General features: G+C 32.9%; 1 protein-coding gene across 1 annotated transcript; it reads left to right on the forward strand.

Moving 5' to 3' along the window:
• The first annotated feature begins 1,778 nt into the window (after positions 1–1,778).
• Positions 1,779–9,097, forward strand: Cpr49Ae (Cuticular protein 49Ae). The gene is made up of 3 exons (XM_073988077.1): positions 1,779–2,209; positions 6,658–6,776; positions 7,555–9,097. Exons 1-3 carry the CDS (start codon positions 2,201–2,203, stop codon positions 7,820–7,822), a joined length of 396 nt encoding a protein of 131 aa, XP_073844178.1. The 5' UTR covers positions 1,779–2,200; the 3' UTR covers positions 7,823–9,097.
• Positions 9,098–12,756: the final 3,659 nt, after the last annotated feature.

The raw sequence follows: 12,756 nt of genomic DNA on the forward strand, positions 1-12,756 counted from the left end.
CATTAACATGAGAACACTCGATGCTTAAAGAGTTCAGGTTTTCACTAAAAAATCATCATTTCAAAAACTGAAAAGCCAATTGATAATTCCCTTCGCCGGGATGAAATCATGATATTGGTAGCGATCAGTAAATTTTGCAAGCTGTCAGTGCGTTTTGTAAACATTTTTCTCTGCAAAGAGGAAAGTGATGAAGTTAAGCCAATGGGGGAATACTCCAGACTTAAACAATCATATGATTGAATCTTCAACTAAGACAGAAAAAACGTTAATTTAGTTTTTTAATTATTTTAAATATTTTATATGTGTTTTTTTCCTTATTAGTAGACATCAAAGTATTGCATAGCGTTGCAGTTTTAACTTTCCATATCTTCTGAAACGAAAACAAAGTTTTTGTAAAGTTCAATAAATTATTTTTTCGTGTGGTTTCATAAAAATAATTTATATTTTATTTTTCCGTTTCTTCGCATTTAATGTGATTCAAGTTTCCAGAATTGACCCTATCAATTGCAAAGAAGCACTGATATTACATTAAAACGATCATAGGATAACAAAAACTTTGTCTTTATAATTGCTCTAAATGCTGTACGATTGTCATTTGGTGCTAAAATTCTTAGTATTTTAGCTAATTTAATTTGTTAACAATGTAAACGGGTTGATTTTTTTTCTTATTTTGTGTTTCTAAATTGTCGAAGCTGCGTAAATTCTTTCTTCAAATCCTTTTTTGTGTCAGAGTTATAAGTCAATAAAATAAATTTCATTAGCTGTACGACTTTCGTTTGGATCCAATGTATGTACTATGTTCTGCCGGTTTCATGCACCAAACAAGCTATATCTGCGCAACTTCGACGAAATTTAGAATGTGTGACAAAATTTGGCCTAGAAATAAGTTTGTTAAATTATATTGAAATCGGTTTAAATTTGCGTATAGCTAATTATTTACAATTATTTACATTTTGACAGTGGTGTAAGGTATCATATAGTCGGCCCCCAAACGATGAACGCTATTTAAGTTTTACCTACTTTGGCGCGAATGCAATATTGTCGAATTTTGAATGGTTTGGATCTAATCCAAAGGATAAAAAATATATATTTTTAGTTTTTTTTTGCTATTTTAACCTTGTAGAAGCGCTCCTAGAGAGTTGTATCCAATTTTTGTATTTGGCTGTTTTCTTGAATTGTAGGCGTTTTGGTATGAACCTGAATCGGACCTTGACTATGTTGACTTTGAATGTGAAGTTTTATTGATTTTATATGTGCACAATGTTAGTTCTATATTACCATAACTGCAACTATATGGGTCTGACAAAAGGAACTCTGTTAACATTAAGGCCTCAAATCATTGGAAGGTCATAACAGCGAAACCATGACTTAAGTGTTAAACATGGAATGAAAGCAAATACCAAAACACTTGGAATTTGTTTTGGCTCCTCTGAACTACCATTCAAGAACTATATTCGTCCAGGAAACCAGTTCCATATGAAAACTTTTGAAAATTGTTTTCAAACTATCGCAAAACAAAAAGTAACCTCTCAAATTATAGTAGGGTATCAAATGGCTTGGTTGTTGTCGTAATGCAGAGCTAGTTTTCTTTAAGTTCAACTCATCACTTAACTATTAGGCGTGTTGAATTTTATTTATTTATTTGTTTAGTTTTTTTTTCTGCTTTTTGTAAACAAAATAAACAATATTTAGTTAGCATGTGTGTGTCGGTTTTCAGCATCTTCGTTTGTGTTTTTGTTTTTATACCTAACTGCAATATTTTCTTTGAGTTTTGCAGTGATTTTTGCTTTAGTTGCCACTTATATGTGACGTGTTTTTTTCTTTGCTCTGTAATTGTTGTTGGTGTTGTCGTCGTCAACGTCGTTTTGTATTGCCTTTGAATGTTTGTTTGTCGGTCCGTGTGTATATCTGCCTTCAGTTGCCCTGTGTGTCTTTGTATAATTTTCATCTGGAGAGCAACTGCAGCAATATTGTGGCTTGTATTTGGTTGCATCTTTAAGCCGTATAAATAGCGCTGGTAGCCGGCATTAGAAATCATAAAAAATTCTCTCGTTCAATTAACAACTTCTAAAGATCTCTGCAAGAAATTTGCAAAAATTCTTGAAAGGACATCTTTAATCCTATAGTAGACAAACATTAACTATAGCAAAACGTGTATTGTTTAGTTTAACCCCGAGTTTTATTTACAAATATAAACAAAATGAAAATTGTAAGTGTGTGTGTGAGTGAGTGCGAAATTTTTAAGAATAAAAAAGTTTAACATGAAATGGACTTGAATATGGACAAAAAATCTTTAATATAACTTACAAGGATACATATAAGTTATTTTTATCTATGTGTGTGTGCTTTCAAAAAGAATCTGTTGCTGTAATCTTAAAAGTTCATATGTTTAGCTCACATTCTGTTTTAATACTTCAAACATAATAATCAACGCAACATATCAATAAGAACAAGGGCAGATTGCCTCAATGAAAATATGACGAAAGTATATATTTTGAAAATCGATGGAGCTAAGGTCAAGTAACTTTAATTGCATATTTCAAATATTATTACGTACAGCTGTGGTGTAATGATGCCATCGTGGTGTAATTGTTTTTATGGCTCCTTATGCATTCACAATAATTGGCTTTTAGAATTTCAGTCATGTAAAAACCTTTGAAGGTTGGAAGTATGAGAGTGTCACTAATGAGTTAAAAGTTATTAGCACTGAAATATTTTCCAACAAGTTATGCTGTATGGTTTTATTTTATTTTGTTATTGTTTTTACATAACGGAACAATTTTAAAAAAATATATGAAGAACACTAGAAACGTGATTCTGTGGAATTTTTAAAAATTTGGAATATTCCGAAGTTACTGTTTAACTACATCTTCATATTGGCGACATTTACTCTGTTGATGTCCATAAAAAAGCCTAAAACCTTTATCCTTATGATCGTCACAGTCGATCTGAAAGACGATCCTCAATACACCCATCAAGCCATAAACTTTTTATGTGTTTTGACATTTTGCCATTAAGAAAAAATCATTTAAAAGTCATTTGAGTTAAAATACATACCAACATATGTTTAAGTACTTTAACTAACGCCCAAACAAAAACGCCTTAACGAACTATGGCTTGTCATAAGCAACAAAATAAAACTTCAGTTTAGCGATAAACCTTTTGAACATAAAACCTCACAGCAACCACAATATATGATGCAACTTGCCACCGATCATGTGTGCCACCAAGATTGTTGTTGTTTTTATGGTCAGCCGCATAATTGGCAATTATTTTTTAATTTTATTTCATTTTAAGCAGATCGAATGGCCTTTTTCTAGAACCACAAACATAGCCATAGCTCTTAATAGGCGAAAATGTGAAAAGAGAGCTAGAATTATTTTTTTTATTACAACTTTAACATAAAACAAAGATTACTTGTTGTTTCTGCAGCCACTTTGAATTAATGGATTATTGACGTATGGCTCATGTCACAAGCAAGATTAAAAGAAAAAAATCTTCTTCAAACAGAAACGCCGCTCCCCATCGAAAATTTGTAGTGTTTACAAATTTCTTCATGGATCCCACAGTGGTGCTGAATTAGCATGACGGATTGCACCCTGACGAATCGAAAGTCTGGCATTTCAACATCATATTCTCTAGTGGTTGTTGAATAAATATATTTGCCTAATTAGTCATGTCAAATTAGTCCGACTTCGATTGTATTTTTGGATTCGATGTGACAACATATCATTTTTCAATATCATATAATTCTGTTCCAGAGATACCTTTCCAAATGGAAGAAATTAGTTATATCCTTAAATTCCAGCCTTTTGAGTCGATTTAGCACAGTCCGACCGTATATATGTCCGGTTCGTGTATACAATTACTGTCGAAAGGATTAACCGATTTGGTCCAAACGGTGCCACTCGTAATATTTGAGCCATATCGGTCCTTCTCCCACAAAAGTTCAACAATTGTTTTCTAAAATAGTGAGCACTCCTTTTGGGGATTAAGCGATTTGGTACATATTTTGCGCATTGTTAAATTTTAACCTGCCATAGATCAGTTCGAATATGGATTAAATCGGTCCACTCCTTCAGCACGGTGTGCCTTAACTAACTTTAAATGAAATGAAAGTTTTTGCGGATTCTGATAAAGCAATGTTCATAAGTGAGAAAAATCCAAAAACAAGAAAAAATCGCTGGAGGGATTGTCAAATAAATCGCGGTCAAAATTCACATGGGTACCAAAGGCCACTACAGAACCAATATTATGACTACGAGTGTTTTATTGCTATATAAGGGCTACTCTGAAATCAGCAGCAACACGTGAAAAAAAGAGAGAGAGATCACGAGTAGCGAGGCGTAGTATACCGGTCCACTATTTTCGGCACCTCCCCCACAAATTTTCAAACAATTTGGGTTAAGTACAGATTAAGTCCTGCTCGAAGATAAGTTTAAACGTTTATTTCGGATACTTCTCGCAGTACAGCATTACAACAGTAATGTTTTGGAAAAACAACCCATACTGGTTCTGTTTTTTTTTCTTGCATTATGTCACTGGCAGACAATTTCATCTTAAAAACCATTCCGACAATATCGATAATGCCTGCAATTCTTGATCAATGACGTGCCTTGTTACGCGCAAATGTGCCTCTAATGTTTAAGTTAAGTTTGCATTAATGCTCAAATATTGCAAACCCCGAAAGCAAGAAGTTTTTATATGCTTTTTGTAATCACCGTGTAAAAAACCCCGTGTTTCTACATCTTCCATGTTTCTTGATAGAATATTTTTAAGAGGAATTTTGATCCCGTCACTTTGCTGAATTTGTTTTTCAAAGTTTTTTTGATTAAATCGAAACATTCCTAATATAACACTGTGCAACATTTTTAAGGTGATCTTGTGCAAACAATTCGAACTGAGGATTTTTTGAAAGTACAGACCCAAACGACAAGAAACCCTAGTTGTGTTTTGTTGTGTCAGATCCAGCTCGGATATTATGGCCCCATCTAAACATGGTTAAATATTGAGTTTTTAAAGAAATTCGGGGCTATATCTCTGAAAGCAATGCGAATCTTCTTCTGACCTCTGAAGCACATTTGTAGATAAGGACAAGAATAAAATATTTGGAGAAATAATAAGCTCGAAAAACTACATTTATTGCCTCAAATTTCAAAATATATGCAAAAATTCCACAATTTTTATACATTTCGCACCGTATCTCCAAAACCGTTATTTTTTTCTGAATATTTTCTTTTGGAAAAATATTCCCTGAAATATAATACACAACTCTTCAGAACATGTCATTGCTGTAAAATGCCTCCATGCCGTTGCTTTCAGCACATTTTTCAACGACGATTTAATAAAAATGTCAATAATGTGGTGAAATCCGAAATGCCAGAATAAACTGTGTTTGAAATACGTGTTGCAAAAAATATGATGTAAAATACCGCTGAAACAACATGAAGTAAGCATTTTAGAGTTTCAGAATGTTCTAAAGAATTGTAAAAAACTTTATTTGGAAGGTCTTTGCAAAAGGTTCCTTGGTTCAACTCCCAATAGTTTAGCCGATACTGACCAGAATTTAAGCAATTATGTAAAATTTTCTATATTTTATAGATTTTGATGCCCTAGATGGAGTTTTTCTTATGTGGTTTTATCAAAAGATAAGTTCTACTAGTTTAGGGCTACAATATTGCTAAAGAGAGCAAGGCCAAATTCCTATTCGTTTCTGAGATAAAGGCCTGATAAATGCAAAAAAGTGTAGATTTAGCCCGGTTTAGATGAGGCCATAAAATCCGAACTGGATCTGACAGGACAAAACCCTACTAGGGTTTTTGTAGTCTAAATATGTACTTTCAAAAAATCCATACTAGAAGTTGTTTGTATTTTCAGTGTTGCATAGTGTAATTATTTGTATAATGATCCAATAACAACGACACGATATTCTCGAATAATACTATTAAAGACACATTGGAAACGAACGCTTTGCTCTAAAAACCGAGTGACGAATGAATAGGTCGAAAACTATTTTCCATGAACACAATAATAATCATTACTTATATACTTATCTTAAATTGTAATAAAAAGTTATAGAGAAACAACAACAAAAATAATATAAAAAAATTTAAAATCATTTTCAATATGCATATATTTCGCTACAAAAATACCACTTTGTTGATATTTTATTATTTATATTTGATGTAAGACCCTATTGATCTATGCAGACCATCCCAATGCTTACTCACATTGCAATTACAACAGCAAATTCTGCTACCTGAAATAGGCAATTTATCATCCCTCTCAACTAAATCAACCAAAGGTCATCTTACACAATTCCACAAGCAAATTCTCAGCATCCAATGCATCTTAAAAAACGGCTGTGTATAATTTAGCGAGAGAAAAAACTATGCGCAATTATTTGCCAAACAAACGGAAAAGCAAATAAATACAAAATTCATTGTTAATAAGATAATTACGGAATCATCACACAAGTAGAATGCAATTTTCAATTTGCATATAACAAAAAACTACACACAAATTACCAACCAACCATATAAACATCAATCTCAATTAAATATAAATAAGGGAAATTAAAAAACACACATTATTTTACAATAAACCAAATTGATTCATTAAAAAATAACCTTGTAAATTCTCTTCTCTCTTTTTTAGGAACTTTCCGTGTTTCTCATTGTTTGTACCGTTTCTTTGGTTTTGGCCAGACCACAAGATCCCATTGCGATTGTTAGTCAAGAGTCGAATATTGAGCCAGATGGCTCTTATAATTATGCGTAAGTATTGTATAACTCTTAGATGGTGGAAAATTAAAGCATACTTTGAGGCACAGTGATTGAAAACAAAAGACTTAAGACACAAACCTAAGAGATTAAAAGCTAGGAAATAATGTGACTTAACGAAAGAATTGCTAAAAATATAATAACGATTGCAGCAATGAAAAATATAAACACGAAAAGTTTTTGATAAAGCAAATACTACAGTCTGAAAGTTACTCGATTTGCGGGCTATGTATAAATAATTAAACAAATTGGAAAATAACAAAAACAAAAATATTTATAAACTATTGGACATATAAAACAAAATATAATTCCCACGAAAAATCCATAAGAGCACATTAATAAACAAATTTAAAAAAATATTCTCTAAATCAATGGTCACGTGGTTTATAACCACCCATGCTTTGAGCAACCAAAAGTACGTTTCATATATGTTTTATTAAATTATTATTAAATTTATTAATTTTTTTAATTGAATTAATTGAGCTTATCATGACCTAAGGAGTTTTGTATTGAAAAAGTGATATCTAGCGAAGTCCACACACATCCAACCAATTTTTTATTAATCTCGGGAGATTATTTTTGAGAGATTATAAGAGCATCAAATGTGCATAGCACCTATTGTAGAATATTATATTATTTTTTGTAAAAGGTGATTTCGAGGAATACAAGGTTCCTCAACACTTTTGGCTTCCACTTAGTACCACTATAAAAATAATTTTTTGAGTTTTTAAAGCAAGCAATGTTGTTTAATAACCTATTTTCTTTATTTCAGATATGAAACCGCCAATGGCATCAAAGGTGAAGAAACTGGTACCCTAAAGAAGGCCACATCTCCCGACACCAGTGATGTTATTATTGCCAAGGGTTCGGTTTCATATACCTCACCTGAAGGCAATCTCATTACATTGAATTATGCTGCTGATGATGAAAATGGTTTCCAACCACAAGGTGATCATTTGCCCACTCCTCCACCAATCCCACCAGCAATCCAAAAAGCTTTGGACTACTTGTTGAGCTTGCCTCCTTCCAAACGTCGTTAAGCCAATGAAATTGATATGAAACCGCAAACTAATGAAATTAATGAAAGCCCAATTTATCAACAACAACAAGAAAAACTTTAAGGAGCCTTTACAAAAAAAAAAAAAATACAAATAAAAAACACGAATTGAACAAAAAGCAAAGAAGACCTAAAAACTGAAAACTCTCTAATATCCAAACTAAACATAAGTCACTCTTAGCAATTAATTATATTGCACAAAAGGGAATAACACACTTTACAACTACTACTTCGTACTACTGTCGCTACAATACAAACATATTTCCCGTTTCTTCCACTAAACAAAAAAGTGAGTTCATAACAAACCAAAAAAAAAAAAATAAATAAATAAATAAAATCAATTAAACAACACTGACTGAATGAGCCATATAAAAAACCAAAATAAAATCTATGATTCTCACTTTCCCTCTCCCTCTTATGAAACAAAACTTGAAACAAAAACCTCTGGCACTTTCCACAATACCACCCAAAACTTGTCACATACCATTCCATTCTCTTTTGTGATATGCTCTTCCACTAAGTCACCAAATTTCTCAAAAGCACTTGTTTATGCACAAAAAGGCTCTCTTACTCTATCCAATTGTCTCTCTCTTAAAAACCAAGACTACTCTCTAAAAACACGTTTTACTACACAACAATACGATGTCCTTGTCTTGTAATTAGTCGCCGGAACTTTGCCATTTCGGATACATGTGATATCACTGCTGCAGATTGTTTGATGGACGATGAGAAAGAAATTTTTAAAAATATATTTTAAATCTATAAAAAAGAGCAACATAAAAAAGAAACTATGAAATGAAATTATTAACATTTTTATGCAGTCATAAACATACAAATATGAAATTTAATATTCTATGAAAACAAATGTATGGTAATGTATGTAAATATTTATGAGTATGAGAAACTTTTTGTAATATTTTTTTAATTTTAATCAATATTTTGTTTGTTTGTTAAATGTTTATCTATATATATAAAAATGGTGTAAAAAATGTATAGTAATTCATAAAATGAGAACGGCTAGGCCGATTTCTGTAAAGTTTTTTGTCAGTTATTCGTATTTTCGATGAGAAGGTCTTTACGGAAGAAAATTTTGGAAAATCTCTCTGGAAAAGTAGGAAAATTGGAAAAATCGAAAATTGAGTTTTTGTATGAAATTTTATTCCTTAATAGCGAGACAAAGTTCGCCGGGTCCGCTAGTAATTGTATAAATAAGTTATAAGTATGCAAATAAAGAATAAATGATTCTTTACAAAAACTATATTCCCAAGCTATTGTTTATAATTCTGTTTTATAGAAAAACTCGGTTACTTTGAAAATTTTCATTTCTTCAGTTCGCAAGCAAATCTTTTCACCGAAAAAAATGGACTATGTTTTTTTCTGGAACAATTCCATACCTCCTGAGATAATTTCATCCAATCATGTATCAGGTATGAATATGGGCTATATCGGTAGCGTAGTTCGGAGACCCGGATCTATTTGAATTTTAGTGCAAAAGGTAGTTTTCACGAAGTAAGTCCATACATCCTGAGATAAAAGCTCCAGAAAAACCCTGTCCGCACATACTGAAATAGCTAGTGTGCAAAATAACTCTCAAACTTTCTCAAAAATTTCTTCCTTACTTAGTTTAACGTATTTTAATACTTCGAGTTCTTTATGAATGAGATATTTGCTTACTAAAACCTTTTGGTATATCACGAAAATTTTCTAAATTTGTCTATTCCATTTAAAAAAAACCAAATAGTGGAAATGAAATGATGCGCATCCGATTTTCCAACACATCGAATCAATCCCTTTTATTTGATATACATTTTGTGAAATTCCATTTGGCGACCACGATGTAGTATCAGTTGCATATTAGGGTGCAAAATTATTTCCACAAAGTACATTTACATTTTATGCGCATCCGATTTCAATGATCACCATAAAAAATACATCATTCTATCTCATTACAGTGCTATCCATCAAGGATAATGGATGTAGCATCGCACTTAACTTTTAGAAAAAATGTATAGCTGTATAATATCTGTTTTCGCACATTTTAAGCAGGCGTATCGCTCTATTTATCTAAGTAAAACTGACATATCCAAAACGCGTTTTAATACGCGATATTTTCAAAAACATTTTAGGCAGATTTTCGAAATTTGAGAGATATCATATCCGCCGATCTAGTGGATGGATTTAGACGCACCTTGGCTTATTAGATTCAGACCGCAAAAAAAAAATAAATTTACGCGTGTTTCAACCGAAATTGAATGACATTTGTAAATTTTGAATCCAAAAAAACAGGTATTTTAGAAAAATGTATGCACAAAAATTCGACTTTGAGCGCAGATTGCCGTGATCCTTTGAAGGTTACACGCGCAAGTTATTCATTAAAAAATGCGAAATCAGGAGTACTACAATCACGTAATAAGCTTTAAGAGAAATCCAGCTGAGCGTCCCGATTAGAGCAAAAATTCAAAAAAACCGATTTTTCAGTCTTCAAAATGTCAGCATCCGTTTGAGGTACATACAGTGGATATATTAAAAAATTATATCGTCCGCTACGTACGAAAAGTTCGTAAGTCCATGTTTAGAAATGTTTCAGGAGGAAGAAAGAACATTTCACCGCTTTCTGTATTAAAAGTTTTTATTATGGTGGTAGAAGCAGTATTCTTTGTTTATTTATTCCGCTTCAATATCTGTACTTTGTTTGATCAAATTCCGTCGCGTTTGGGAGATAATTGGATGTCTTTGGACTTACGACCATTTCCTTAAATTTACAAATTTTTAACATAAAATATTTATACTTCACTCAACAATGTGGAAAGGGTATTATAAGTTTGTTTTGTCCGATATTCATGTTACATCGCGAAATATTCGTCGCAGATTTTCCTATTTTTATACCCTCAGCATTTATGCTAACGAGGGTATATACACTTTCATACGGGCAAAATGTGCCTCATCGAAATAATGGTTTTAGACCCCAAGTATGTTTGGACGAAATGTGTTTCAGACAATTTGGAATCGATTGAGCAATGTCTGTCCGTCTGTCCGTCTGTCTGTCTGTCTGTCAGGCTGGCTGGAGCGCACGATAACTCTCGAACGGATCTATCGATTCGATCCAAAATTTAGCTTTCGTAATATATTGTCCAAACTTAGTTTAAGTTCGAAGATGGGTTATATCGGTCCACTCCTTCCGGTAACTCCCCCACAAAAGTTCGAAAATGTTCGGAAAATTTGTACGTACGATAACTGTTGAAGGGAGTAACCGATTTGGTCCATACTTTGCAAATTGTGAAATGTCTACCGGACTTAGATGAGTTTCCAATATGGTCTCAATCGGTCCACTTCTTCTGGTACCTCCCACACAAAATTTGGGATAAGTTCAGTTTAGGACCTGCTCTCGAATCGCTTTCATTTTTGTTTTAGATACTTGTATTCACTGCCCTCCATACGACGGTACAAGTTTCATCAGGCGCAAGTCCACTCTTCCTGAGAAAATAGCCCGAAAGTTGCAAAAGACCCCTATGACACCATGTGAGGTGGTTGGAGAGCAAGATAACCCTCGAACGGATCTGCCGATTCGGTTAAAAATTCGGCCTTAGTAATATTTTATCCAAACGTAGTTTAAGTTCGAAGATAAGCCATATCGGTCCACTCCTTCAGGTACATCCCCAAAAAAATTTAAAAATGTTCGGAAAAATTTTTCGTACGGTAACTCTTGAAGGGAGTGGCCGAATTGGTCCATACTTTACACATCCTAATTTATCTACCAGATATAGATCAGGTTCAAATATGGACTATATTTGTCCACTCCATCCGGTACCTCCAACACAAAATTTCGGATAAGTTAACTTTAAGACCTACAATCGAATCACTTTGATTTTTGTTGAAGTAACTTGCATTTGCTGCCTCAATTACGATGGTAAAATTTTTTTCGGGGCAAGTCCATACTTCTTGAGCAAACAGCCCGAAGGGTGTAAAAACTCCCTATGGTACCATATGTAGTGGCTGGAGATCCACTTCCATAATGGTCAATGTCGATCTATTCCTTTAAGTATCTCCTCCGCAAAACTTTTGGTCTTTAATCCTAATCAACATTTTTGTCGGTTCATACATCCAAAATTTTTAAAACTCCCTAAACACATACAGCTGCGAAAAAAAATAATAGCACCACCTCCTAAAAAAATGTTTTTGAGGCATTTTTATTTTCATGTGCAAATTTTGCTGACCGTTTCATGCGATTTTAGAAGAAAACGACACTAAGGAATATAAAAGTAACAACAACCGCAATTATTTACGACTCTTTTTAAAAAAATAAACCAAATTTAACAAAAACTCCAAAAAGTGGGCGAAAAAAATAATAGCACCACCATTGAAAAATTTCTTAAAATGATAGAAATTGGACAAATGTTTTCACTTTATTGCTCAAGAATAGTAGTACATCAAGAGAAACAAGTGCCTACTGATTTATTGTTCAGTTGAATTCGATAGTAACGCCTCGGGATAGGCTTGGTATTGTTCGCAGGATTATTCTCAAAAGACCTCTAAATAACTATCCAAAATGATTTTCTGATCTTTGATTTTGATGCTGTAGTTGCCTTATTGACCTTAGCTAACACTTTGTTGATTTGTCATAGCCTAGGGACAACGCACAACCCTAGAGAAAGGCCAAGGAACTTCTAAAAGACAATTTCTTTGACTTTCTTCCAGATTATAACCCGGTTTATTACTGTTCATATTCTTTTGGAAGGACCAAACTAGTACCATCTTATTTTCTAAATGAAATAGAGTCATATTTTCTAGGATTTCAACGATAATAAGTTAATTCTTTACAGTTTTCTTGCCATGTATAGGGCATAGTCTCTAACGACAAAATCAGCTCTACACTATTACGGTTAATCAATCCTTTCATAATGGTTTTTGCTATATATT

The sequence above is a fragment of the Musca autumnalis genome, unplaced genomic scaffold (assembly GCF_047663935.1).
Source record: "Musca autumnalis isolate F117 unplaced genomic scaffold, ASM4766393v1 scaffold_5, whole genome shotgun sequence".
Classification (NCBI taxonomy): Eukaryota; Metazoa; Arthropoda; class Insecta; order Diptera; family Muscidae; genus Musca; species Musca autumnalis.